This window comes from Equus caballus, chromosome 23 (assembly GCF_041296265.1).
Source record: "Equus caballus isolate H_3958 breed thoroughbred chromosome 23, TB-T2T, whole genome shotgun sequence".
Classification (NCBI taxonomy): Eukaryota; Metazoa; Chordata; class Mammalia; order Perissodactyla; family Equidae; genus Equus; species Equus caballus.
This window is the reverse complement of record NC_091706.1, coordinates 11,660,784-11,687,392: the sequence shown is the minus strand read 5'-3', so window position 1 is coordinate 11,687,392 and position 26,609 is coordinate 11,660,784. Positions and strand designations below refer to the sequence as shown.

Sequence of the window (26,609 nt, the reverse complement as noted above, 5' to 3'; positions counted from 1 at the left end):
TTATTTAAAGTACCTGATGCCATGCTACACAACTAGTGTGTGTGCATCCATTCATCTGACAGATATTTATTGACTCACCTACCAGCTGACTCCCTGGGAAGCCAGGGCAGTTTGCCAACTAATATGGTTAATTGGGATTTGATAAGTGCTATAAAGACACCAGAGATTCAGCAGTTTCTCCCAGCTATCGAACTTATTTTGGCTAATGGATATCACTCCCACTCCCATTTCAATCTTACAAAGGGATGCTAGAAGAGGATTGACCAGTCAGAAGGCAGAAACTTAAAAATTGAAAGTCAGAGACAGGAGGGAATGAAAGCAGCAGAGGAAGAAGGAGGCAGAGACTGGACGGCCAGCAAGGCCTCAGTGCCCTGCACAGTTTAAGCTGAGCCAGGTATTCTTCCTGTTTCCTTGCTTGATCTTTGCTTGATCCTCCCTCTTGCCGACGCCCTCACCTGGAGGAGTCAAGCCCAGCACAGATGCCACTGAGACAGGTCAAAGCCAGGGAAAGGTCCTGGGATCAAAACTTGGCTAAGTATGATCCAAACTTCCAAGCAGTCAGAAGTAGAAAGAGCCAGAAGATAAACCTAACCCATTTTTGAAGGGGTGCCAAAGGTGAAAAGCAGGAAAACCAAAATTACTCATCAAGTCTAAAGGGGGAGCACAGAGCCAGAAGCTGAGAGGAGAAGAGGAGTCAAGCAAGTCAGTGCCAGGTAAAAACAGAAATAGAGAGTTGGAAAAAAAAAACAAAGCAAAGCGAAATGAAGGGTCCAAGACAATAATTGGGGGCATTCCTTGGGGTTTGATAATGGATTTTATGGGTTAGCTTAAGTTAAAAGCAAAAGATGTGAGCGGGTACCTTCCTTCCTTCTGACATTATCTCCCACCTTATCAACAGTCCATTGTTACCAAGGCATTAACAACACTTACCAAACAAAGTCTAGAAGCCCTTTGGGCAGTCTTGCTAAAACCATGTTAGTCTAGACTGATTTGGCCTTGAGGATGACCACATCTCCTCAGGACAGTTCTCCCTGGATTCCTCCATTGGCTATTTTGGGAAATGACGCACTTGGACAAATGGTCTACCTAAATGAATGATTCAGGTCTGAGCAGCATGAGACATTGGCAGATAGGAATGCCTCCCTTAGCAGCAGGAAATTCAGCGCTTACCACGTCCCATGCGGCATGCTCTCCCAGAATACTTTTAATATGATATCCCAGTGTATTTAACATTTTCAAATTACTCCATTTGGTTAAAATCAATTAGGTTTTTTTGAGGATCTTGGTCTTTCTCCAGCCCAGTTTAAACCATAATTTCCTGAAGACTAGGATTATCTCGCCATGTTCTTTTTCACGTCCCCGTCGTTTCTAGTCAAGCCTCAAAACGTGAAGTCTGCACTGTGGGTTCATAGCACCTCAGAGATCATCTCGATTCTCCCCATCCCACAGTGGGAAATTGACCTCAGTCAACGTGGAGTAGAGTGTTTAGTATCAGCCTTAAAATAAATGTTTTCTTTTTTATTGTCTTTTCTTCCTGTCTGCTTTTCAGAGTAGAAGCAACAGTAATTTAAACTTTTCTACTATGTGACCTACACTCCACAGGTACCTTATAATAGCTGAGCCAGGGCTTAACAAAGGAGTTGGGTGTGTGTGGTATTTGTGTGAGCATGTGCTTGTGTGTATGTGTGTGTGTGTGTCACAATCTGATTGCCGATGTGGGATGGGAGATGGGAAGGAATGTTTAGGCACTTGTGTATTTATATCAAAGAGATGGTAGGACCCACAAAAAAGAATTCATTTTTTGTGATGTTAATGTTATATTTTGGGGGGAGGTTTTCGGGGAGGAAGATTTGCTTCTAAGGGGTGGACTCATATCTCTGTGTGGGGAGGCTCAGTTATAACCACAACTGAAGTCTCTCCTGGTGTTAGGATATTTCATTCTCGTAGGGAGAAATGCAATGCTCATCCCGCCTCCCTCACATCCCCCCCACCACTTCCTTGGTGCCCTTCCAAGGTAGGGCCCTTGGTGCTGGCTGCTCAGTCCTCCCCCAGGGGTGGCTTTCCAAGGCCAAGAGGGCCGGAGAGGGCTGCTGCCAGAGATGCTTCTGTTCTGGCTCCTTCTCACTCCCCTTGCTGTCTGCTGGGGCTTTTGGTGGCAGCACCTAGTCCCAAGGGGGTTAGAGTACCACCCTGGAGCGGATGGTGTGTGCACCAGCAAGCATCCAGTCAATTCATGAGTTATCCTCTGCGTGAGCTGGGCTGTGATGTGCCGTTATCTTCCTGCTCCCATTTTACACTTCACACACCAGCTTTCTCTCCAGACAGTTGTTTGATCACTAACTACTTCGAATATCATGACCATAGGCTCATTTATTTTTTTCTGTTTTAAAGGATGGTGCTGGTGTGCACAGGGAGCAGCCACGTCAATTTACACATTTGCCAAGGTATCCGATTGTGAGCTGCCTATCAAGGTGCTGACTTTAATAAAAGCTTATTACCATGAGCATTATTTAGCATTTATGTGGCTCCTCACAATTGTTTACCCATTATTTCTCAGCGCTCCCCTGTCCAGGTGATCAGTGTTAGCAACCCGCATTGTAGAGGCAATAAATCCGGGGTCCTGGAGAGGTTGTAGTAATATCCCCAAAAGGACACAAAGTGAATAACCACAGAACAGTGACTTTCCTGGAACCCCTTGAAACTGGCCTGGACCCCTCTCCCTCTAGCATACTTGGCGAGTTCACTCATTCCATCATCTGGTTTGCAGACCTGCACAGGGTGGGCTCTTCTCACAGATTGCAGCTCAGATACCCTGAGGCCTTCCCTGGCAACCCTATCTACAACAGCATCCCTTCCCCAAGGCTCTATCACATTCCTGTGTTTATGGACTCCACAGAGCCTAGTGCCACCTGAAGTTATCTCGTTTATGTGAAGTTGTGTGTCTTTGTGTTTGTTGTCTGTCTGCACCATTCAGGAAGGTCATCACTATGAAAATAGCAGTCTTGCCTGGGTTGTTCATGCTGTGTCCATCCTCTTTGTTGAAAGCACCTGTCATTACAGTAGGCACTCAATAATGCTTGTTGAGAGAATGACAAAGACAGACCCTGTAAATACTGTTACTCACACGTCATTTTCTTTGCCTTTTCATCTCTTTCTGGATTTTCTGGCCATAGTCACACATACAGTCAGTTATTCTCAATTACACTGGAGCTAATGATCCAGGCTGTGGATGGCCCAGGTCCTTGGCTTCCTTCCCTCTCTGGCTTCCTCTCCTCTGGAGATTCCTCCAGATCTTTCGGTCTTTTCTGGCCTTAGTTGAGAGGGGTCGAGAGGAGAGTAGGGCAATGAAAGTCCTATTAGACAATTTTGCAAGTTCTAATAGCTTTTGACAGGTACAAAGTTGAAATTATTGATCTGAAGATTTATTTTTTACCTTATTTGTGGATTTAAAAAAATGCATCTGTTTTATATGCAGTACAGTGAAAAGTGCTTTGAAGAAGTTAAAAGCACTGGATAAATGTAAGAGAGAATTATGTATGCACGTAGTCCCATTAACCTTGGTAATTGAGACTTGGTTGTAGATTTAAAATATAATTAGTTTTGATAGAACAGTAGCTCACACTTTTCTAATGGGTAGAGCCAGACAAGGCTTAGAAAACGTACCTTTGGTAGATTTTATTTTTGAGCCATCAAATCAAGACAAAGCTTACAATCCCTTCAGAGGCTAAAAGGGTGGCAGTAGTGGTGATTTCTCATCAACAAGTCAGAATAGGCAAATGGTCTTAAATGATTGAATTTTCTTGCTTCAAATTTCAGGACAATGAGAATACAGTTTCCTCCGAAAAAATCTTAGGCTGATCTTGGAAGAAAGACCCCCTGGATCATCTAAAAATAAAGTTTTCTATTTAAAGGTTGGTTTTAATGTTCATTATAGCCCTATGTGCTACCAGAAAATGGTTTGCCTTTTTGTTTTAAACATAAGGAATCAATGTAATGCCTTATACCTGATAGCCTGTGCTGTTGTATTTGGTCCTTCCTACGACTCTGTCCATAGATATTATTGTTGCCACTTTATAGGTGAAAAAACGGAAGCAAAACCATTAAGTGCCTTCCCCAAGGTCTTAAAAGAAGTCACCAAGAAGGTGGTGTGGCTCAAGTCTCCTGACTCCAGTTTACTATTCCCCACAATAATGTTGGAAAACCACATTGGAACGGGAAGACTCATTCCAAGTACTGCTGTCACACCAGCAAGCTTCAAAGGTCAGGCAGATATTTTACTTTACGGTTAAATTGGCCACATTTGCTCAGTGTGTACTATATCCCAGGCCCTGTGCTTTGCCCTGGGAGGATTCAGAGAAAGTAAAAGATGGATTAGACTTTCCTGGCTCTTACAAGCTGGTGGGAATGGGAGACACATACATACAAACGTGGAAGGGCAAGGGGGACAGTGCACTAAGAGAGATACACAGCTCTGTGGGAGCAGGGGAGGAGCAGTCTCTGAACACGTTCCAGGAAAGGGGTCACCTTCCATGCCAAGATTAACTTTGCATGAATAAAGATTTAAGTGAGGACAGATTGAGAAGAGTGAAGAGGGGAATGGGGTGTCGACCAAATTTCATCCACCTGCAATTTTACCTACTCAAATTTTATCTACCACGGCAAGAAGTTAGTGTCTAATATTTTAAAATTACTTTTAATTACAAGTATTTGCGTATTAGTTATATAAATAGAGGTAAACACCAGAACAACTATGATAGAAACGGCTCAAGTGGCTTCCATGGGGGAATGGAACTGGGGGGATAGGAAGGATTGGGGTTGTGAGGTGGGGGAGGGCCTGCCGTGGTTCTTTATAAAGCCTTCAGTACTATTTGGTTTTAAAGGCACAGGTATGGATTCCTTAGATAAATATTAATTTTTCAGTGAGCCTTAAAGAATGAGTAAGGTTTCTACAAGGAGAGGGAGGAGGTGGGTATTTCTAGCAGAAGACCCAACATTAACACAGAGAGAGGCGGCAGGAGAGCAGAGGGAAGAGCAGGTAACCCATTAGGATGACTATGGAACACACCTCCCTGCGTGGGGACACATGAGCTGGTGCTTGATTGCAGAAGGCCTTGGATAGAAGGGCCCGCACAGCCACACACACACACACACACACACACACACACACACTCATGTGGTTGTCGGCAGGAAAGCAATAAAGGGTATTGGGCAAAGGGGTGATATGCTCAGAACTGAGCTTTACGTACAGCAGTGGTTCTCACCTTGGAGATTACCTTGCTTGTTAAAATTGCTGGGCCCCACATCAAAGTTTCTTCTTGAGTAGGTCCAGAGTGAGGCCTGAGAATCTGCGTTTCTAATAAGTTCCCTGGCAATGCTAATGCTACTGGTCTGGGAACCACAATTTGAGAAGCAATAATAGAGTAATCTAGCAACGAGGAGAAGTCGAGACTAGAGTAGTGGGAGAATGAAGGTCAAGGGACTGTTCCACTAGGACAGAGCAGAAGGAATGGGGCCCTGATGGGGAGTGATGGTGAGAAAGTCCAGAACAGCAATCAAGAGAACAGACTGACTGCTTCAAAGGATAGAGGACCATTGGGCCATGTTCTGGGTCACACCAAATCACAAATCACTGTTAAATCTCCAGTGCTTGGGCCAAATATGCCAAGAAGCACCTGAAATTCATTTTTAAAGCAGCAATCCTGTCTAGAAATTAAGCTGTGAGTTTTACCTTACTTTCCCTTTCTTCCCCATCTCTAACCTCATTCTAGTGCAATTTAGGTTACAAAAGCATCTTCCAGGGAGAGCATTCATATCTGCATGTGGTCAGAAAGTGTATCTGTCTGTATATATAAAATCGTATTAAAGCTGGTTTCCTTATTATTTCATTTTAGAACATCCCTATAGCTAAATGGTGTTCAAAGTAAACATGGAGAACAGAAAGCATCCATCTCTACCTAGTGGGGCAAAAGATGACTGAATTCCCATACCATATAAATACCCCATGAAAACACAGAGGAATCCTTGATCCACCCAGCATTCACTGAGTATCTGCCTCGTGGCAAGCACTGCGGATGTGCTTGGATACAAAGATAAATAAAACGTGGGCTCCACTCCCAGCAGTTCAACATCTAGCAGTCTTTGTCCCATGCTCTTAAATCTTGCTAAGGATTGGGTTTTGTTTGTAATAGAAATTCTAAAGCAGGGACAGAAGAAGTTATCTTTTCTAAATTGCCCACCTCTGTTGTCTAACTATTCCACTGAGGAAAACACTTGGTCCTGGGTTACTTCGCTGAGCTCAGATATGTTTTGCTGACACACAGAGTCTGGGCAGCATCCAGCCCCCCGTTTACTCCCTGGTCTTTAAGTCTAGTAAGTATTTTATCATTTACACCTTTCGATGTCCAAAGAGAGTGCCGCTCGGGGTTTAAAACATGTAATTTCCTTTACTACCTCCCCAAATAACGGGGTCATTTCAGGACCAGGACAGTTTGGCACTGGGACGTGTTTCCCAGAAGTACTAATAGTTCGAGAGAGGAGCAAGTGTCTTCACAGCTGCAGGTCTGGGTGCCAAACTTTCTACTGTCGGTGAGAATCATGTCCCAGTGAAAATGTAGAAGTGAACCAACCCTCAAAGGGATAAGGTGACAGGGAGTGGTGTTTACTTGAGTCAGAGAGTAACTGAAAATGACTTCTGCAGCTGGAATAAAACAAAGGGTTGAAGGTCAACTTCCTCTTTGATTTTGGCTAGTCAGCAGTTCAAGCAGCCTTTTTAAATGTTTCGTGTCTGCTGACTTGTCCAACTCTATAAAAGACCCCACGTCTTGCACCAACCTGTACCTCTTGGGCACTGGAGCGAAACAAAAGGAAAAATGTTCCATCTTATTAGAATTAATGAAGTCATGCCACTCACATCCGTCCACATTACTCCACTTTGGCCACCACCATTGTGGTCCATGCTGACATCATTTCTCTCATAGATTACTGCAGTGGCCTTCTCACTGGTCTCTCACATCCTGTTTACCCCATCCAAAGCATTCTTCACATTAAATCACTGTAATTCATTAATTCACAGTATTAATTCACAGTAATCTTTTGGAAACTCAAATAATACAACTAAAATCTGAATACCCTACACATATAAATAAATCCTAACTTAAAAATTTCCCCTGGCTCCCCATTGCTCCAAAGACTTAACTAGTTGATTTGGCCCAGAGAACTCTGCTTAATCTGTGCCTCCCACGCTTTTCCCTCTTCTTCTTGCATCACATTCCTCCCTCCTCACTCTCTGCTCTCATCACCCAGATTCCTCTGCCTGGAACACTTCTCCCTCCCTGCTTTGCCAAGTTGTCTCCTACTCACCTTTTACCTCTTAAGCCTTATCAGCTCCTGAGGGATGGGTGAGGAAGACCCTCTTCTCCTTGGTTAGGCCTAATCCCCATGTTTTAAACTCCCTTGGCACCGACAACCAGCTCATGAATCCATCATAGAATGTAACATGGGACATTTACACAATCTGGTATGATTAATTTCTGCCTGATCTCCCCTCTAGACTGTAAGATCCATGAAGGCAGAGACTCTACCTTTTTGCTTACCATTGTATTCCAGAGCCTGGCATAGTGTCTGGCACATGTTAGGTACTAAATAAATTCATTCTGAAGGAAGGAAGAATGCATGAGTGGTAAATTGATATGTCTAAAATAATAAAGAGGAGGCCTAGCATTTTAAATGAGTGATAATAATGGGTAGCACATATTAAACTTCTAGTGTTAGGTAAACACTGTTCAAAACTCTTTACTCATTCATTCCAGTTCCGAGGACCAACCCTATCAGTACACGTCAGTATCTGCACATAATAGATGAGATCTGAGACTCAGGCTACTTGTGCAAGGCCAGGCAGCCAGTGTAAGGTGAAGCCTTAACAGTTGTCCATATTGTTACTCTATTTATTACTATTCTCACCTTGGTGGAGTTCCTAAGAGTGCCATCGTCAAAGGGGGTGGTGTTGGGCAGGCACAGCCCTGCCCCCAGGCCTCTGAGCGCCTTCTAAGGCTGGGCCTGGAGTGAGAGTTTGGGGGCCCAGGGGCTGTGAGGGCCTGCCCACCATAATGGAAATGGCAGATGGAGGAAAGGATCCTTCAGGCTGGGCAGTGGGGAAGGTCACTCAGGCATCCAGAAACCTTCCTCAGAACCTGTCTTTGTATTAAATCTCAACTCATATCTTCCATAAGCCTGAGGTGAGATGTCTGGCCATGTTGCTGGTGCCGTCACCCTCAAGAAGCTAAACAGGCTCTCAGAGTCTCTCAGGCCCTGCCCCCGGACTTGGCCCCGCCCCAGAGCATGCTGGGCAGGACCTCCCCATAGGTCCCTCCCATTGCCAATGTATTCCTCCAGAGGATTCTGAGCTCTGCTTGGTGTTTCCAGCTGTGATGAGGTAAATGTAGTCTTGGCCCTCTGGAAAAGTAGAAAATTAAGGCAGATAGTCCACACATGTGAAAGTGTTGTGACTTGGAAAGGGCGGGCAGATCCCAGGTTGGGAGGATTAAGGAAAGCATTGAGGGAAACCTTTCAGTATGGTGGGAAGGAAGGAGGAAAGAAGAGATGGAGGATCTCATTTTGGTTTTGGTTTTGTTTTGTTTTGAAGTTTTTATGAAGAAAAGTTCCCATCTGATGACTTCTCTGTTTCCCTCTGGTGGTCCAGCACATATGATCAATGAGCGAGGAGTGTGGACAAGGTGTAGGAAAGTGGAATTGTTTTGAGAACTTAGGCAAGCGAGTTGACTGAGAAAACAATCGCAGAAGCTCCCCCAAGACAGGGCCTCTGTTTGTTGCCCCCACTGGGTGTCCCAAGTGCTTGGAAGAGCATCTGGCACATGGTAACACAGGAGGAATGACTGGATTCTGAGGCAGTGGTGGAGCTGAGCAACAGATGTAGAACAGAAGTTTATGGGGCACAAACACACTTGTGTGATTTTATCCAAGAGGAAGCAGGCCCTTATTTGAAGACAGTTCTAAAAGAGGCAGAGTTGGATTTTGCTAGACAGGACGAATGAAAGAAGGGGGTAGGCTGTTTAGAGCAGAGCAGTATATTTAGGTTTAGGATTAAGTGATGCCCCATGAAGTTTTCCTTGGAGAAGGAGGAAATGAAGACAAATGTTGTCAGGTGAGCAGGGGAAAGTATAGAGTGGCTTGTAGTTCCTGAATAGGTTGAGGAATTAGCATGCTGAGGGCATAAGCTGAGTGGATAAAGGGCAGAATGTCAGACTGTATTTTTTCAGAACACACAAGTGTTGCTGGTGATAAGTTCTAGGATATGGCCATAACTGAACTGGAATGAAGGTAAAGGACTCTAAGATGAGAAGGAGCAGACAGTGAGAGATCAGATCATTGGATGGTCTATCCACATGGATGTTGGGGCCTCTGATTGATTCCTTCCACTTTGAGTTCCTTTCCTGTCCTCCACAGAATTGGCATTTCCTCTAACTCTAACCTTCAGTCCATGGCATGACTCTGGACAAGAAGGCAGAAATGGGGTGGTGAGAGAGAGGGCTGAAGCAGACATCCGTTTTGTTTTTGTTTTTATTTTGACACTCAGCATTCACTCACCTTCTAAAAGTAGTCCTTCTTTTGCCCTCTGGGGATCTAACCCCGTTGTCAGTTTCAGTCCATGTCAAGTGGAGTTGTTTATCACTAACGCTCTTACTTTAAAGGAGGGTATTGAAGTCAGGCTTGGCCAAAAGGATTGGTCCATGCTTTTGGCAACAGTGATTGGTCAGGGATGGGCATGTGACCCAACTGGAGACAATAAGGCACAGTGGGACTTTTGAAGGGACTAGTGGGAGAAACAACCCATTTTTAGCTGCGCTTTTAGTTTGGAAGATGTAGCTACGAACTTGCCAGACAGACTTACAAGGTAGCCAGTCCAGAATCTAGAGCAGAGAAATGGATAGAAACTGAAAATTGATGACATCAGCTGAGCCCCAATATGAATCCTCCTGCCTGAGGGCAGCCTTACTCCCAGACCTTTTTCAGGTGCCTGAGTCAACAGATCCTGTTTTTAAAGTCAATTGAATTGTACTTGCCATCATTTACATCCAAAGAATCCCTCACAGCGTAAGGGGGCTCTCCATCCCTGGCTCCCTCTTCTGTGCTAGCACTCTGAATATATATTACCTTCTCTGTCCTTCAGGTCGTGCCCTTCTATAAAAGAGGGTAAAGAAACCTACTTCAAAGCATTGTAAAGTTTAAATGGGTAATATACATAAAAAGCATAAGTTTGTTTCATAACATTGAAGTACAATAAGCAGTACTTAATTTTTCTAAATTAAATTAAATCTGGCTCAAACACCGCATGTTAAAGGGTAGGAAGATATACAATAGTAGTCATTAATGGGAGCTTTTTGCCTATTTAGTTAAGTATTCACCATCAAATATGTAGGTAAGAGCCTGTGATCTTGCGTCCGTCTTGGTTGCCCCTGGGATTTTCATTGCCCAAGCCCTTCAGGCCCATTGAAAGGCCAGTGGCTGCACAGCCTCTGTGCTAAGTGTGAGCAATGCCGTGTCTTGCGACAGCTCTCAAGATGATGGGGCTTGATGATTAGTCATCTCAGCATCATCACTTCATCCCTTAAAACATTGTGCTGTCTCCTAGAGGACTTCCACACAGAACCCGGCCACCTAAGGGACTCGTCTCTACATCCTGATTCTCAGGGTCTTGGAGCCACTGCTACCTTTAGGCAACTCTCCTTCTCTCACCCCAGCACTTGTGTCAACCCCTATGTCCTCTCTCCTTGGAGCAGCCAGCTCAAGTCTCCTCCCACATGAGGGTCTGGACAGGACTGTACAACAGGTATCTCACAACTTCTGCTTGGGTTCAGGAAACATGAAAGCCATTAATGACTCTTGAACCCAGAAGCCCAGAACTTCCTGTAAGACAAATGAGGAAAGGTAACTTTTATTCCTTCTGGAGTCCCCTCAGGTGGAGGGTAGAAACAGCATTATCCTGTTTCAAATGAAGGTTGCCTCAAGCTGGGCAAGAATCCCTGCAAAGGAAAATTACCTACTCTTGTCAGCCCAACCCTCTCCCACAGTGAAGCATTGCTAAACTTGCATAATACTCAGTTCCTTCTCTACCTCCTGGCCCCCATAGAAGGAAGGAACAGACCCCGAGTCTCCTGGGAGGGATAGGGAGGCAGCCTCCACAAATCTCTGAGCTTCCACTTGGCCTCCCTAAGGAAGACCAAATGTGTCCTTGTGACCCCAGGAAAATAGCCTAATTTAGGCTCTGATCCAGGGCCAATGGAAGTTCCAGAGGAAAGGCCTCAAGAGGAGCCCCAGGGCCAGCCCCGTGGCCAAGTGGTTAAGTTCGCAAGCTCCGCATTGGCGACCCAGGGTTTCACTGGTTCGGATCCTGGGTGTGGACATGGCAACGCTCATCAGGCCACGTTGAGGCGGTGTCCCACATGCCACAACTAGAGGGACCCACAACTGAAATATACAACTATGTACTGAGGGGATTTGGGGAGAAAAAAGAGAAAAAAAGAAGAAGAAGATTGGCAACAGTTGTTAGCTCAGGTGCCAATCTTTAAAAAAAAAAAAGAGAGAGAGAAGAGCCCCTTCTCATAGCCTGGGCCCCTTCCTTGTGGCTGCAGATTAGGGCACAGTTCTGAGTGTTAATCCATGTGAAGGCTGCCTCAAGAAAGCTGATTCCCTTAGGCAGCACCTGGTACCAGAGAAATTCACAGTGCCTGAAGCTGGGATCTGGGGTTCCCATACCCAAGCCACATCAAGGTATCAGTCAATTCATGCATTTTATTTGCCCTGACATTAGGTTTGGAGTGTGGGCTTGAGGGTATAAAAATTCAGGTAACCCATTCCCATCACATTCTATGTCACTGAAAATTCTTCAGGCGCCACAGAATATCGTGTAAATGAGACCCCCCCACACCCCCCAAGCTGCACAGCACTGATCTCTGGGTATAAGCAGCAAGCCCATGAAATCTGTTTCTAGAGAAATTCATCCTCATCTCTCCAGTCACTGTTCAGCTAATACGTTTTCCTTCTTTTGGTAAGAGTCCTGCTTTCCCATAGGAACTGGAATTTGGGAAAAAGGAAAACAGTGCTAGAAGCAGAACAAGAGTGTGGGATCACTCCTGGGTGGTACTGTCACCTCATTTGGACAGTTCACTGCCTAGATGTGCTGAGTGTGCAAATCCTGTCTCGTTGCCTCATCCAGTGTTTCTCTGAATAGAAGCAAATATCTGGGCACCAGGTATGACTTGTTTTGTGACCCCAGCCAGTAAGTCAGCCCTTTTGAGCCACCACCTCTCCCTTGGTTAGAAGCTCTTTGGCAATGGGTTCATGGAAAACATCCCAGAATGGGAGCTACATGCTGAATTCCCTAGTACTGGCTTTGCCATTGATTGTGTGATTCATTCTCTCTGATGTTCAAGCTGTGAGAAGCAAATTTGAAATGATGGATGTGCTATATTAAATATATCAATAAGAGCAGAAGTTAAACCTTGCAAGCTGTAGGGTTTGCTTCCTCTATAAGCCTGGCTATCTCTATGGGAACTGAAGGTTGCTTCTTTAGGCCTATAGTCAGGGAGCTAGAGCAGAGTGGAGATACGGTGGCGGAGCGAGGATGAGCCATCTTGCTCCTAGTTTTTCCTCCCCTCTAAGTCTGAATACTGGCAGTGGTGAGGCAGGTGGTTCTAAGGGCTCCTTTCACTTTACCATTCATGATGACCCCACACCGCCTTTACCTCCATGCCACCTTTCCCTGCTTCTTTGGATGGTCCAATCTCTTTGATGTTTTTCTTACCAGACGTTACTCCGCTTCGCCATTAAACAGCTTTAACTTTGATGACGTGGATATGGATGAGCACAAGGATCCACTTGGTCCCTTTGGTCACTTTTGCTTCAGTGAACTCAGTGGGATGTCCGAGAAGAAACCCTTGTGTTAGGAAGAGTTCTAAGAAGGTTCCAAAGATCCCTTCTTTTGCTAGTCACACCCTTGTATAAACTGCTCCCCTTGAGTGTAAGCTGGACCTCGTGATTTGCTTCTGACTAATAGAATAAGGGAAAGGTGATGGGATATCATTTCCCTCATTAGTTTACAAGATTGTGCCTTCTGTCTTGCTAGCAGACTCTCTCCTGGCTTTGATGAAGCAAGCTGCCATGTTGGAGAGGCCTACATGACAAGGAACTGAAGGTTGCCTCCAGCCAACTCCAGCCAACAGCCATCCAGGAATTGAGGCTCTCAGTCCAACAGGCCTTGAGGAACTGCATCCAGCCAGCAACTATAGAAGTGAGCAAAGAAGCGTGTATTTCCCCAGTCAAGCCTTCAGCTGAGACCCCAGCCCCAGCTGACACCTTAATTGCAGCCTTGTGAGAGACCTTGGAGCAGAGAACCCAGGTAGGCCTTGCCTAGATTCCTCACCAACAGAAACTATGAATTAATAAATACTCGGTTTTTTAAGCCACTAACTTTTGGGGTATTTGTTATATAGTAACTAACCCACCCCTAAATTACTGTAACCTTGGTGTAAGATGTAGCCTGGCTGGGAAGGCAGGCACCAAATGAGAGGACAACCTCCTTGACAACATTCCTGGAGATACTGTCTTCAATCTCGAAGACTATCCCAAGTTCTCTTAGCTGCAGTGGTATCATTGTGCTCCCCCCAGCCCTGATTAGTCTCCAGGAGGTGAGGCCTAGGTAAGGTAGTGCTGGGTGGAGTGGATGGCCAGGATGTGGGGTGTTAATCTGTCTGGAAGGGACATTGTGAGCTCGAAGTGACCCTCAGGGATCATGAGGAGTGATGATAAGGTCATTCTTCCCCTCCTCATTTTTTCCTTCCTTTTCCACTCACTCCACCATTCCTTTTTCCCTACTTGTTTTCTCCTTTTGCCCCAAATTCTGGGTGGCTGCCCGACGACCATTCCTACAAATGATAGCCAGGTGATCTCTTGGTCTTGCAATAATTCTACCAAGCTGGGCATCCTGAGGAAGTTTCCCTCGGGAGCGGCTCTTCCCATTCCTTGAGGTGTCCTCACATGCAGGGAGACCTCATTGTCGAGCTCAGAATGTGCCTTCCAGACAGATTAACACCCCACATATAAAAGATTTTTCGGCGGGACCCACCCAGTTCCTGGACCCTGCCCTGGCCACCCAGTGTCCACAATCGCAAAACCCATCCATACACACACCTGCACTGACTGCTCACCTGTGAGATACTCAGGAATCAGCAACTTTTTCTAAATGAAGGTAAGTTACCATTTTCAGGAAAATATTCATATCTCTGGTCCTTTTCAGAGCTGCGAGTTCTCTCCTCCCTTCTGCTCCAGGAAGGGTAGAGGAAGGGGAAGGGTGAACTGCTCCCCATTTTTGTTAGGGTCAGCTGAGGCGTGGGGACGCGGCCCACCACCCAGACCTCCTGAGGGAGAGAAAGGCTCTTAGGAGCAGGTGACATTCATTCCTCACCAAGAGATCCAAGAGCAACATTTCCCCCTGCCACTCACCTCAGGGCCTAAACGCCCCCACACTTCCAATTCCAAAACTTTCTGAGGCAACGAGGGGAAATTCTGGCTGTATCCTTCTAGAGGAACGCATCCCACCCTGCAGCTGTGTATAGTTCAGGATAGTGAGGGAGCAGATGGAAAGACAAGTTGAGCCAAGTTCTGGACTTGAAGGGTTTTTCTCATTTTGAAAAGGCCCGGAAGTTTTTAGAGTAAACTTTTTGTACTTTTTATGAAAAAGTAAAGTGTTTTAAGTACAGGACATCTCAGTAAGGTCAAATACAGGACCCAAGATAAAACTGAGAAAGCCACTGTCAGGCCCCCTACAAGGGACTGGTCATCTGGCAGAAACCAAAAGAGGAAATCAGTCAGAGCTGACTTCCCTCCTTCCTTTCCCTGAGCATAAGCGCTGGGAACCCCAAACCCACTCCCCCAAAGCACCACACAGAGAACACTACTCTGTCTTAGCAGAAACATTTATTGAGGACGATCAGTATCCTTGGTTGTGCTAACCATGGTTCTCATCAGAGGATGTGTTCTCGTGAAAACTGCAATGCTTTCTCAACAAGGACTGAATGATTTCTTTGGGGACATTGTTCCTCCCTGGAAGTGTTGGAGAAGCATTTCCTGTTTGAATAGAAGAGTCAGATCTCTGAACACAGTGCTTTCATTAGAGGTGAGGGTGGCCGGAGGGACGTGGCATACATCATGCATGCAGGTGGGTCTTGGATGGGGCACAGACTCCCTGTAGGGTGGGGAAGGGGGTTGATTCTGGCATAAATGCTGGTCCTTGAAGTCCACAACTTTTCAGGGCTGTCTGGTCCTGTCTCTTTTCTGTCTAACCCTTGTACGAAAACTCTTGTCAGGAGGGACAGCATCTTGGCTACAGGATGTGGTCCTTGCCCATTCCCCTGGCTGTGGGTCAGAGAGAGCCCCGTAGTTGGAGGGATGCCCCTCGTCAGGCTCTACCTGGGCCTGCAGTTCCCCCTTCTGCTGACTTAACTCTGCAGCCTCAGGTTCGTATCTACATGCCAGTTTCTCCTCTAGGATCTTCCCGATGGCTGCCATGAGCTCATGAGCTTCAGGAGGCCCACAGCTCACGAGAGCTGCACTTTGAGCTGGGTCTTGGAGCGGTGCAAAGGTTGACGTGAACTTGGCTTTTTGCTGGGGACTTTCCTGCCCTGTGATTTTTTTCTTGGAATTAATCCACTGAAAAAACTGCCTCATTTTTTTTCTGAAGTAACTTTCAGGAGGAAACTGTTCATTCTGTGACAGATACGGGGAAGTGCCCTCTAATTCTCTGTCCTCAATAGAGTGGCTCTTCTTTCTGGCTTTAGACGTCCCAACTCCTGAATCCTCGCTTCCTCATTCTCCTGCTCTGGAGTCCAGAGGTCTCACTGTCTTTGCAGCTGGTGGGAAATTCCTATCCTGGCATTTCCATGAGACATGCTTAGAGGCCCAGGGTTCCCGCCAATCCCCATTGTCCTCCAAGTGGACTTGCAGCACCTGGGAAGCTCCCATGTCCCCACTGGAGACGCTCTGGGACTGAGTCAGTGAGGAGTCGAAGGCAAGCTATCTGAAGTAAGGGATATGTCAGCGGGAGAGCCTTTAGGCTGGCTATGTTCCTTGCTCTTCAATTGAAACTTCAACTCGGTAAGGAGCTGTTTTTTAATGTCTGATGGTTTGGAAGCTTGGGGAACTGGTATTTTTGGTGAGGGACGTTCACTGGTCAGGGTAGTTTCTATTTTGCTCACATTGATATTTACCATTTGGGAGCTTCCCAACTTGTTGGTTGTCAAGATGTCACGAGATTGTGATGTAAGAACGCACGGCTCCTCAGCCTTGAATATCTCCCTGAAGTTCATGGTGGACGTGGAAAAATGTTTTCAATTCTTCTCCACCATCTTTTGGCCCTGAATCATGTCCTCTCTATCACTGGAACTCACATTCTCATCGCTTGGCACATGTCCAGCCCCAGCTTGCCTTGTGGGCACCTCTCGGCTGCATCTGTTATTGTCTAGTGCAGTGTTACTCTGACTCACTTTGTCTATAAAGCTGTGTGTGAGGATCTCTGAAGCCTGTCTGCCATGCTCGATTGCCTGGATGTCCTTGGCAAGCTCCTGGTCGATATCAGATTGGGATGGTTTTAGGGCCCCCTGTCCTTCGTTGCCCACAGATGAGGTAGCAGGGAGTGGAAGATCCAGGATGGGGACTGAATTCGTTGTTTTCGCCTTATTTCCCTGAAAACTTTTAGAGCTTCCCTCAAGGGGCTTGGAAATCTCAGCTTTTGGAATCCACCCCAGAAACATAGGTGGCTGAGGAGAGAAAGTCAAATTGGGGAAGAGGCCATGTTTTGGCTTCTCTCAACTTATAGGATTTTATGGATTCAAGAACTTTGAGGGGTAGGCCCCACCTCTGACTCACGCAAAACCTTATAATATGGGCTTCTAGCACCTGTCGGGTGTTGGGATCCAGAAAAGAAAGCTCTGGAGTGGTCATCTGGGGGTGGACCCCACCTACTGTTATGTTTCTCAAATTTCTGTTTTCCATATTGTTCTGGGAACTCCCAGAAGGAGGGGATGGGTTGTCCTCAGCCAGCCGTGAATGCCACACCCCAAGGGGGATCCTCCCCGCAGTGATCTGCCAAAACTTCTGGCTTAGATGTAATCTAAGAATGGTTTTCATTTCATTCTGGTCTGTGTTCTTCCTTGAGACATTTAAGAGTTCATTCCCTGAGTAATTCCTTGAGTGACACACACAGCTACTTTTTGTCTCTGAGGCAGCTCTCAGACTCTTTAGTAGTTAGCATTCTGAGACCCTTGTAGGACTATCTTCTGGGCTCTTCTCTAGGATATATCCAAGATTCCTCTTCATGTCCTGCCTTAGTTGAAACTTTGTTGAGATCGTCTCATGGAAGCTTCCTGGGAAACTCAATTCAGTCTCTGCTAGATCCTTGCTACTCTGGCCCTGAAGCTGACGGAGCTGTGAGTGAGCATGTCTGCCTTTTTGCTGAGATGTTTCTGTGCATTTACACAGAGACTCTAGATTCCTACTGGCATGGAGGCAGCAGTGTGAGAATAGCCTCCTTGGAATGTGGAGCTCCATTTTATCCTGGGGTTCACTGGTGATATGAAAATGGCCAGGAAGGACAGAGACTGGTACATAGGCATGGGAGGACTGGCTGACCAAAGGAGGGGTGAGAGCTTGAGGACAAGTGGCTTCTTGAGATTTTTGGAATGCAGGGACTAAACCCCACAGACTTTCTTGTTGCTTCTGCAACATGTGCCATTTCAGGTGTTGATTTTCAGTTGAGATATGAGAGTCTGACTCAATCTGGGATCTATGGAAAGACACTCCATGGTCCCTAATCTGGGATGGAGAAGAAGATGGTAGGATTGAGAGTGGGGATTGAAGGTGGGCATGGGGCTGGACCTGAGTGAAAGGTGGGGGCTGAGATTGGGGGTTGGTCTGAGAGAAGGGTTGCGGATGTACATCCGGGAGGGGAGGAGGGTGAGAATGGGGAAGTGGTGGAGATTCTTGATCCCACATCTTGACTGCAGAAGCATTACAGATTCCATTGAATAAGACAAAATGAGACCCTAGTGGGGCACTACTACTAGAAACCAGGAGAGTGGCCACCAGGGACTCACTGTGCAGAGAGGGAAGACCCCAAAAGAGCTGGGTATATTTCTGCTGCAAGTTTTCTCCCAAAGTCTTGACATACAGTAGCTGTCGACAAATGCTCAGCTGCTCTGGTTTGCCTGTGATGTCCCAGCCAGTTTTGGGGGCTGTGGTGTCTTGTACGTCAAGTGGCTGCAATGAATTCCCTGAAGACATCCGTTGGTTTTCTGAGCACATTTGTTTTGAAAATAGTCCTTCCTCCTTTTCTTTCTTCTCTAAAATCTGGAAATCCATTCTCTTTTTTATTTGTCTTGCCAAGAATGCCTGGCGGTTAAGGCCAAGGAAAGAATGGCTGCTGGCCTCCATGTGATTGGTAGCAGAGTCTCCCCAGAGACAGGTCTCTGGTAGACGGAGGGAAACTTGCTCTCGTTGAAAATCAGAGTGTGATAATGTGGGGAGGAACATGTTCTTGGCAGGAGCCTGACAACAAGAGAATTCTGAAATTGACAGACTTGAATGTTCAGTGCCTCTGACTGTTGGGACATAAGTGGACAACCCACCAGGGCTATCTGGAGATGAGTTCTCTGGAACAGACTTCAATAAGATGGAAACCGATTTAGATTGAGTCACAGTTAGAGGGTGGTCTGTCGGTGGTGAGACAGACAGGCTTGGTGGTGCGTGATGACAAGCTAGTGAATCAAGCTAGTGGATTCATTATCTGGGACAAATTTGGTAAGGCGTTAATATCTTGGGAAAGGGTGCGGTCAAGAGAGAAGATCGTATTCAGAGACAGAGTGGCCTGTGGTTGGAGAATAGGACCCGTTGCCTGGGTGTCATGTGGTGCGAGAGGGGGAAGGGCAAGGGGTTGGGGTGGGGAATGGTCTGCTGGGAAGTTGGACTCCAAGGGAGGAAAAGGCTCTGGTGGCATAGAGTGACCCGGTGGTGAGGGTGAAAGTAAGTCAGCTAAGGGTGTCATTGGGTTAGGTGAGAGAACGGAGGGGGGCGGTGGGGAAGGGTCAGGTGGAGGGGATGGTGTTAGGTCTCCTGGAGGGACTTCTGAGAAGGCAGAGGACAGAGTGAATGATGACTCAGTCCCAGAAGCTGTGGAAGCCATAGAGGACACAGAGGCAGTATCATCTTCCAGGTCCTCCAGGAACAGCAGCAGATGGACCTCCACGGTTGTGCTATTACACACCTCACAGGAGGGGTCTGGACCTAGCAGTTGACGAAAGCAGATGGTATCGCGATGCTGGCCCCGGGGACTGAAGGAGACAGGATATACATAGCTGCAGCCAGGACCAGAACAAATATATGGGGCCCTGGTAGGTCTGACAGAGGTAGGGACACCCATTGCATACTGTCCTTTCACATCCCCCCACTTCCTTGAGCTCACAATCTCTGTTGTTTCCTTCTCCCCAAGACTTTCACAATCTGGATTGCAAAATCTGAGGATTTTCCCTCCCTTATCAATCTCACGTTTCACTGAGGCCCTAGAAATTCTTAGACCCTGCTAAGAAGTGGGATTCAGGAAAGAAGGATTGTGTTTAGTCACCTTTGCAGCAGAGAAAGCACCTTCCTTGCCTCCTCTGCTTCGCTTTGGCAAGCTCTCCAACCTGGGAAACCAGGAAAGTGATGAAGACAGAAGTAAAGAGATGTTTTAGGAGGCAGAGTAGAATGTCCTTTATGGTACCCTTGGTAGATTGGACTTGGAGAGCTCCAAGAATTAGGATTCAAGATCGCACGGTTAATGATAATAATAAAGCTCACGTATGTATGTTGCTTTAGCATTCACAAAGGGCTTTCCTTCATATATGTATGTCATCCCATGTGAGGCTCAAAAACACCATGTGAGGAACATAGGTCAGTGGTTACTTCAAGGAAGAATCTGATCATCCAGGAAGTCAAAGTACTTTCACAAGGTCAGGAGACAGAAGTTCTGACTCTTGACATCTCATATGGCCACTTATTGGGCAACGCCCATTGCCCAGGTCCATCACTGCTTCATGCCCAGATGTGGGCAGAGCAGGAATCTGAGAAATGTTTCAGGTTCTGACTGCTTTCCCATGAGCCTCTCCTCTGAGGGCTCTGTTTTCTGAGAGGGACTGTATCTAGTGACTGACATCCTCAGAGACCATGGACCTGGGACCTCATGGAAAGGACAGGAAGGGTCACCCTTGGGGAGCTCAGGTGGGATAGGTAGAACCTTACCACTTGGTGTTCCACCTTTTCTTCTCCTCTTGGCTCTGCCCTGACACTGAGAACAAAAAGAAAAGAATGAGGGGCTGGGACTCATTGGTCTCACTTCTCTGTTTAGGAAAGTCAGATATTTGTTATCCAAGAATAATATGACTATTTTAATTCCTATAATTTTGCGTTCCTTCCTTTTATTAATTTTTAAAGGTGATAAAATACTTTCAGTTTTTCCTTCTTTGAAAACCTCGAAGGAGGATTTTTGGCTAGAGTCCACACTTGATCTTCTCAGTCAGAAGTCCTCTGCTCAAGGAGGGCATAGACTCTGAGGCCCACAGTCACATCTGTGCTTCCTCAGATAGGCCCCTGTATCCTGGGACAGAGCTCTTGCTCCAGCATCTGCTCGGAGACTCAGCTCTGTTCTCCTGATCTGCCCAACACGAAGGAAGGCTTGGCAAGTGGCACCTGACATGGCAAGATGACTCATGATCAAGTGCTGGGAACGGTGTTCTCCTACACAGATCTGAAACGCTAAATAACTGAATCAAGGACTACAGAATCACTGTTTGGGATTTTATTTGGGAACCTACCAGCACACCCAGATAGTCTGTGAGCTTTAAATGGAATCCTTAGTCCTCCCTGAAGCCCTAGTTCTGCCTGTTCTCTTCCCCTAAGAGAGCAATGGTCTGTCCTCTCCTCAGACTTCCCATTTTAGGTGTCTCTCTGGCCCAGCCAAACTCATTTAAAAGTGTGAGAAAGGGAACAGGAAAATAAAGAATTATTCTTTGAGGAGTGACTTTTGGTTCCAGCTCCAACACTTAAAGAGCTTGGGAGTCTTTACTATGGTCCTTAGGAGAAGCAAAAGCTGAGCAAACTGAAAATCAATGGCTTTTCTTGAAGTCACCAGAGAATTGAGGTTGCAGGGCAAACTGCTACCCAAAATCTTCAGAGAGGGTGAATGCAGAGAATCACAGTTAAGATCAGCTTACCTGGAGCAGAAGCCACTAGAGCCATAAACTGGTAGAAACACGTAAAAGACACTGACAAACTGCTGAGGATGCATGTGGGCTAGCATGAAAGTGAGAAACTCCTGGAGGACCATTTAAGGGGAGGCCCCACCTACTCGTGAGTTTTACTTCCAGGAACCCTACTAAGTTCTCACAGTGAAGAACCATGAAGAAACTCTGATGTTTCTGGCACGGGAGGGTGGGGGAGAAAGGTTACCATTTTGAAAGGATTTTGAAATATCCCCTGAGTGTGCTCCGTAATAGAAGCCTCCTCAGCAGGGGAAAAGACTACCAAGCCTTATCCCACGTGGGTGAAGGGCAATTACCCAACTGCAGCCCCCTGTAGCCTTCCTGTCTCATCTAAAGAGTTCAAAGAAAAGAAGAAAAAAGCTTAGAAACACTTGTGAACGTCACAACCCAGGGACACAGGCCCACTAAAAGATTTAATTATATCCCCTCCCTTAACACCTTCCCACCGTGTCCCCAGGGCTGCAGTATAGTGATGGGATCATAGCTGAAAGAGTTGCAAGGCATAGGCTCTGTTTAAGGAGGAGATTTAGGGGAACCTAAAGACACAAGAAACACAAAAACAAGGACACTAGAGGAAATTGAATCCTCTGACATGCACAGCTACGGTAAATATTAAACACAGCCCAACACCTAGCCAGATGAGCATAAAACTTCACACTGAAGGTTTATTTATTTCAGTTCCTATTTCCTAATACAGCATGTCTGGCTTTCAACCAAAAATTACAAGGCATGCTAAAAGGCAAGAAAAAACAGTCTAAACAGACAAAGCAAGCATCAGATCCACATTCACATTGACACTGGTTTTGGAATTATCACGCATAGAATCCAAAATAACCATGATTAGTATGTTAAGGGCTCTGATGGAAAAAAATAGATGGCGCACAAGAACAGATGAGGAATGTCAACAGACGGAGGGAAATTCTAAGAAAGAAGCAAAAGGGAATGTTAGAAACCAAAAACACTACAAGAAATGGAGAAGGCCTGTGATTGGCTCATCTGTAGACTGCATATGGCCAAGGAAGGAATATGTGAGTTTGAATGTATGTCAATAGAAACTTTGCAAACTGAAATGCACAGAGAAAAAGAAAAGAAATTTTAAAGCCCAGAATATCCAAGAACTGTGAGACAGTTTCAAAATATGTAGCATGTGTAATTTGTATACCAGAAGGAGAAAAGAGAAAGAACAGAGTAGAAAAATATTTGAAGTAATAATGGCCAAGGATTTTCCAAAATTAATGACATGTTAACCCTAGATTGTAGAAGCTCAGAAAAGACCCCAACAAGATAAATACTAAAAAAGTCTATACTTGGACATATCATCTTCAAACTGTAGGAAACCAAAAGGTAAATCTTGAAAGAATCCAGAGGAAAATAAACATCCTACATCTAGAGGAACAAGGATGAGAATTGTGGGATTCTCATCATAAACCATGCAAGCAAGAAGAGAGTGGAGTGAAATATTTAAAGTGTTGAAAGAAGAAAAAACACCACCCACCTAGAATTTTATATCTAGTGAGATTATCATTCAAAAGTGAAGGAGAAATAAAACCTTTCTCAGACAAACAAAAACTGAGGGAATTCATCAGCAGCAGACCTGCTCTGCAATAAATATTTTTTAAAAGTTCCTCAGGGAGAAGGAAAATGATAACTTGGATCTTCATTAAAAAGAGGAAGAGAAGGAATAAATTAAGGTAAAATGAAACTTTTATTTTTCTTATTCTCAACTGAGTTAATAATAGTGACAATGTATTGGGTGATTATAGTATATGGATAAGTGAAAGGAATGAAAACAATGTTACAGAGGACTTACATTGGTTATAAATGTATATTACAAACTCTACAGCAAGCACTGAAATTTTTTTAAAGAACAATTGATATAGTAAGAGATGAGAGAAAATGGAATCATATAAAATGCTTGTCTAAAACCAGAAAACGCAGAAAAAGAAAAGAAAAAAGAATAGATATAATGAATAGTAAGCAGTTATAGACATTGTAGATATGAGTCCTACCGTATTTTTAAAAAATCACTAAATATAAATGATGTAAATTCACCAATTAAAAAACAGAGACTGCCAGTGGATAAAAAAACAAGACCCAATTAAATATTGTATACAAAATGCCCACTTTAAAAATAAAGATACAGGTAGATTACAAATAAAGACAGAGAAAAATGTACCATGCTAACACTAACCAAAAGAAAACAGGAGTAACTATATTAATTTCAGACAAAGGAGACTTCAGAACAAGGAAAATTATCAGGGATAAAGAGAGGTATTACATAACCATAAAGGGTCCATGCTCCAACAAGACACACAGTCCTTAACATGTATACATCTAACAACATAGTGTCAAAATATGAGGCAAAAACTGGTAGAACTGCAAAGAGAAATAGTTGAATCCATTGTTATGTTTGGAGATTTCACCCTCTCTCTCAGAAATGGACAGATTCAGCAGGCAGAAAATCAGTATAGATGCAGTTGACCTGAACAGCACCATCAGTCAACGTGATCTAATTGACATTTTGTAGAGTACTTCATCCGATAATACACATTCTTCTCAAACTCTCATGGAACATTCACCAAGATAGACCACGTTCTTGGCCACAAAACACACTTTAACAAAAATAAATAGAGATCGTACAAAGTATGTTTTCAGACCATAATGGAATTGAACTAGGAATTAATTACAGAAGGATAGCTGGAAATCCTAAAATATTTGGAGATTAAACAACACGCTACTAAACACATTGGTCAAGGAAGAAGTCTCAAAGTATTTTAAACTAAATGAAAATTAAAATAGAACTTATTAAAATTTATAAGGTATAGCAAAAGCAGTACTTAGAGGGAAATTGATAGCATTGAATGCATCTATTTGAAAAGAAAGATTTGATATTTCTGAGGGACCTGATTTACTTACCTGATTGATGTCTCTCTCTTTCCGAAATATTGGGAAACATGGACTCCTCTTTAGGTAGCACAGTGACAGAAGAAGGAGCCCCACCCCACACAGGAAGGCAGGGATGGGAATACCTAGGAACTCAAGCTGGAGCTCAGCCGTGGTGCATTAACATTCCTCAGACAAAGAGGGTGATCTGCATCACCAGAAGTGCACTGCCACCTCAGGCAGCTGGGCGTTAAGAGTGCACATTCTAGACTAGAGTTCCAGGCCCACATCACAGAGCTTTAGCATAGACACCAGAGGTTCTTGATGGTCGGGGAGGGGAAAACACAGAAGTGATGAACCCACAACCCTTCCCCCACCATCCAGGCCAGCAAATCAGTCCACCCCTCTGAGGCCCTTTAGAAACTTCCAACTTACCTTCCAATTCCACATATTCACCATAGCATATATTTCACCTTGGTGAAATTTTCTATTTATTCTGTTACCCAGCTATTACCTAAGAGCCTTTTATTGCTTGGTGATCTCCTTTTGGACCCCCACGTCATCTTTGAAAGTCGGCCCTGTGCCCAGGGATTAACATCCCCAAGATCTACTCGGCCTTCAACTAAAACTTCCCCTCATACATAATGTGTTTTTACCTGTATGAAACCAGAAATACACTCAGCAGCAGCCCCACCTCCCGTTATCTCCTCAAAAGAATCCACTATCACCAAAAAGCATGAGAGAACAGAGTAGCCTGTATCAACCAACAGAAAGCATGAGAAAGAGGGCCACAAGGGCGTGGCACATCCGTGGACCCAGGGCAAACAACTTGAAAATGTTTGGTAGTTCTTCTTTTCCCCGAATCCCTCTTAGGCTAGTCAGCCTCTAAAGGTCCTCAAATCTGGCCCCCTCCACCCATACGGTGTCTCGCCCTGCTGCTCCCTCTTTTTCTCTGCCAAATCCCCTCCTCCCAGCAAAATTTTAAACTTTTCCATTATTTTACAGAGCAATTGTGCTGGACCATGACCTGCAGGGTCAAACTCATCTTGATTTACGGACTAGGCTTCTCTTTAGCATAACTTCTAGTGAGCACAGTTGTAATCATATTTGACAGTACCTTTAGATTTTTTTTGAATCACACCTATGGTTACTTCTTCCATGAAAGGTTTTATGATTTTTTTCCCCATCTGCTTTCTATCTTTTCCCCAAAATTCCCATTGACATCTCTGTACCTTTTTACACAATAATGTCATTTTTGTTGATGGTGTATATATATTTATTTCATCTCCCCCCCACGCTAGCTAGTCATTTAATAGTTATAACTTTTACAGCTTCATTGTTTAGTGCTAAACTGCTGGAATGAAGCCCTGTGTCATGTCCTCCCTTTGCCTGCCCGCATTCCCTCGCTGAGTCTGATGAATCTATGTTGGCCGCAGACACCCAATCCTTTCCCTCCCATGTGAGAGGGTTTACCAGTAATGACAGCTCCTTTCTTTCCCTGTCTTCTCCCTCATCCACAGCTTCACCATCGTCTCTACCCAAAAGGAAGGTACACTTCAAGCCCACCCCTCTCATGTACCCTCCCTCGACTGCAGGAGGTCTCTGTTCAGACAAATCCCTCTATGTATCTTTGCTTCTCTGGCGTTGTTTTTTTTATAGCAAGTCTGGTCCTGACTGCCCCTAAGGTCCCCAGGACTCATGATTGTAAAATCATCCTTTAAAGTCTGAGCAAGATAAGCTCCACCAACAATAGTTTCAGGTGGGGCCGGCCCCATGGTCGAGTGGTTAAGTTTGCACACTCCGCTTTGGTGGCCCAGCGTTTCGCCGGTTTGGATCCTGGGCGCGGACATGGCACATTCATGGACATTCGTGTGTGTGTGTGTGTGTGTGTGTGTGCTGATATAGAGAGAAAGGGGAGGGAGGGAGCAGAGACAAAGTGGAGAGATAATCGAAAATGGGTCAAAATACTAATGGGTACACCTGGATAAAGGGTATGTGGTTGTTTACCATTCATGCAACTGTTCCACAAGTTTATCTTTAAATAAATACATTTTAAAAATGGACCGTTGGCTGTTGTCCCAAATTTTGCCTAACCTTTGAGATTTCTGGCTTTGATTCCCGCAGCTGCCATCGCTAGCGTACCCAGACCCCAGAAGTGTGCAATGGTGACTTTAAAACAGTTGTCGCAGGTTCTGTCCCAGGCAAGAAACCCTGGATCCTCTTTGCACATTTAAAGTGTGCTAACATTCTAACAGGGTTTCACAAAATACTGGAAAAGAGCATCCCCCCAAAATTTTTTTTAAAAAAATTATACATAATATAAAACAAAAACCAAAGGAAAGAACAAAATATTCAACATGTGTA

General features: G+C 45.0%; 1 protein-coding gene across 25 annotated transcripts in view; it reads left to right on the top strand.

Annotated features, from left to right (window-relative positions):
• The window catches only part of LOC111772066 (ATP-binding cassette sub-family D member 2-like), a 77,926-nt gene that overhangs the window by 31,348 nt on the left and 19,969 nt on the right, over positions 1-26,609 (top strand). For 5 of the 25 annotated variants that reach the window (XR_011431680.1, XR_011431676.1, XR_011431681.1 and 2 more), the window contains 3 exons: positions 3,817-3,911; positions 4,078-4,260; positions 13,145-13,414. Coding sequence is in view for 2 of the 25 variants with exons in the window: in XM_070248971.1 (XP_070105072.1) it covers positions 3,817-3,858 (42 nt within the window). In the remaining 23 variants the exon portion in view is untranslated. Of the gene's footprint in view, positions 1-3,816; positions 3,914-4,077; positions 4,261-8,366; positions 8,432-12,087; positions 12,269-12,823; positions 13,037-13,141; positions 13,415-16,142; positions 16,168-26,609 lie in introns of those variants that run through there. The other 20 variants (XR_011431682.1, XR_011431683.1, XR_011431685.1 and 17 more) reach the window with 15 other exon arrangements.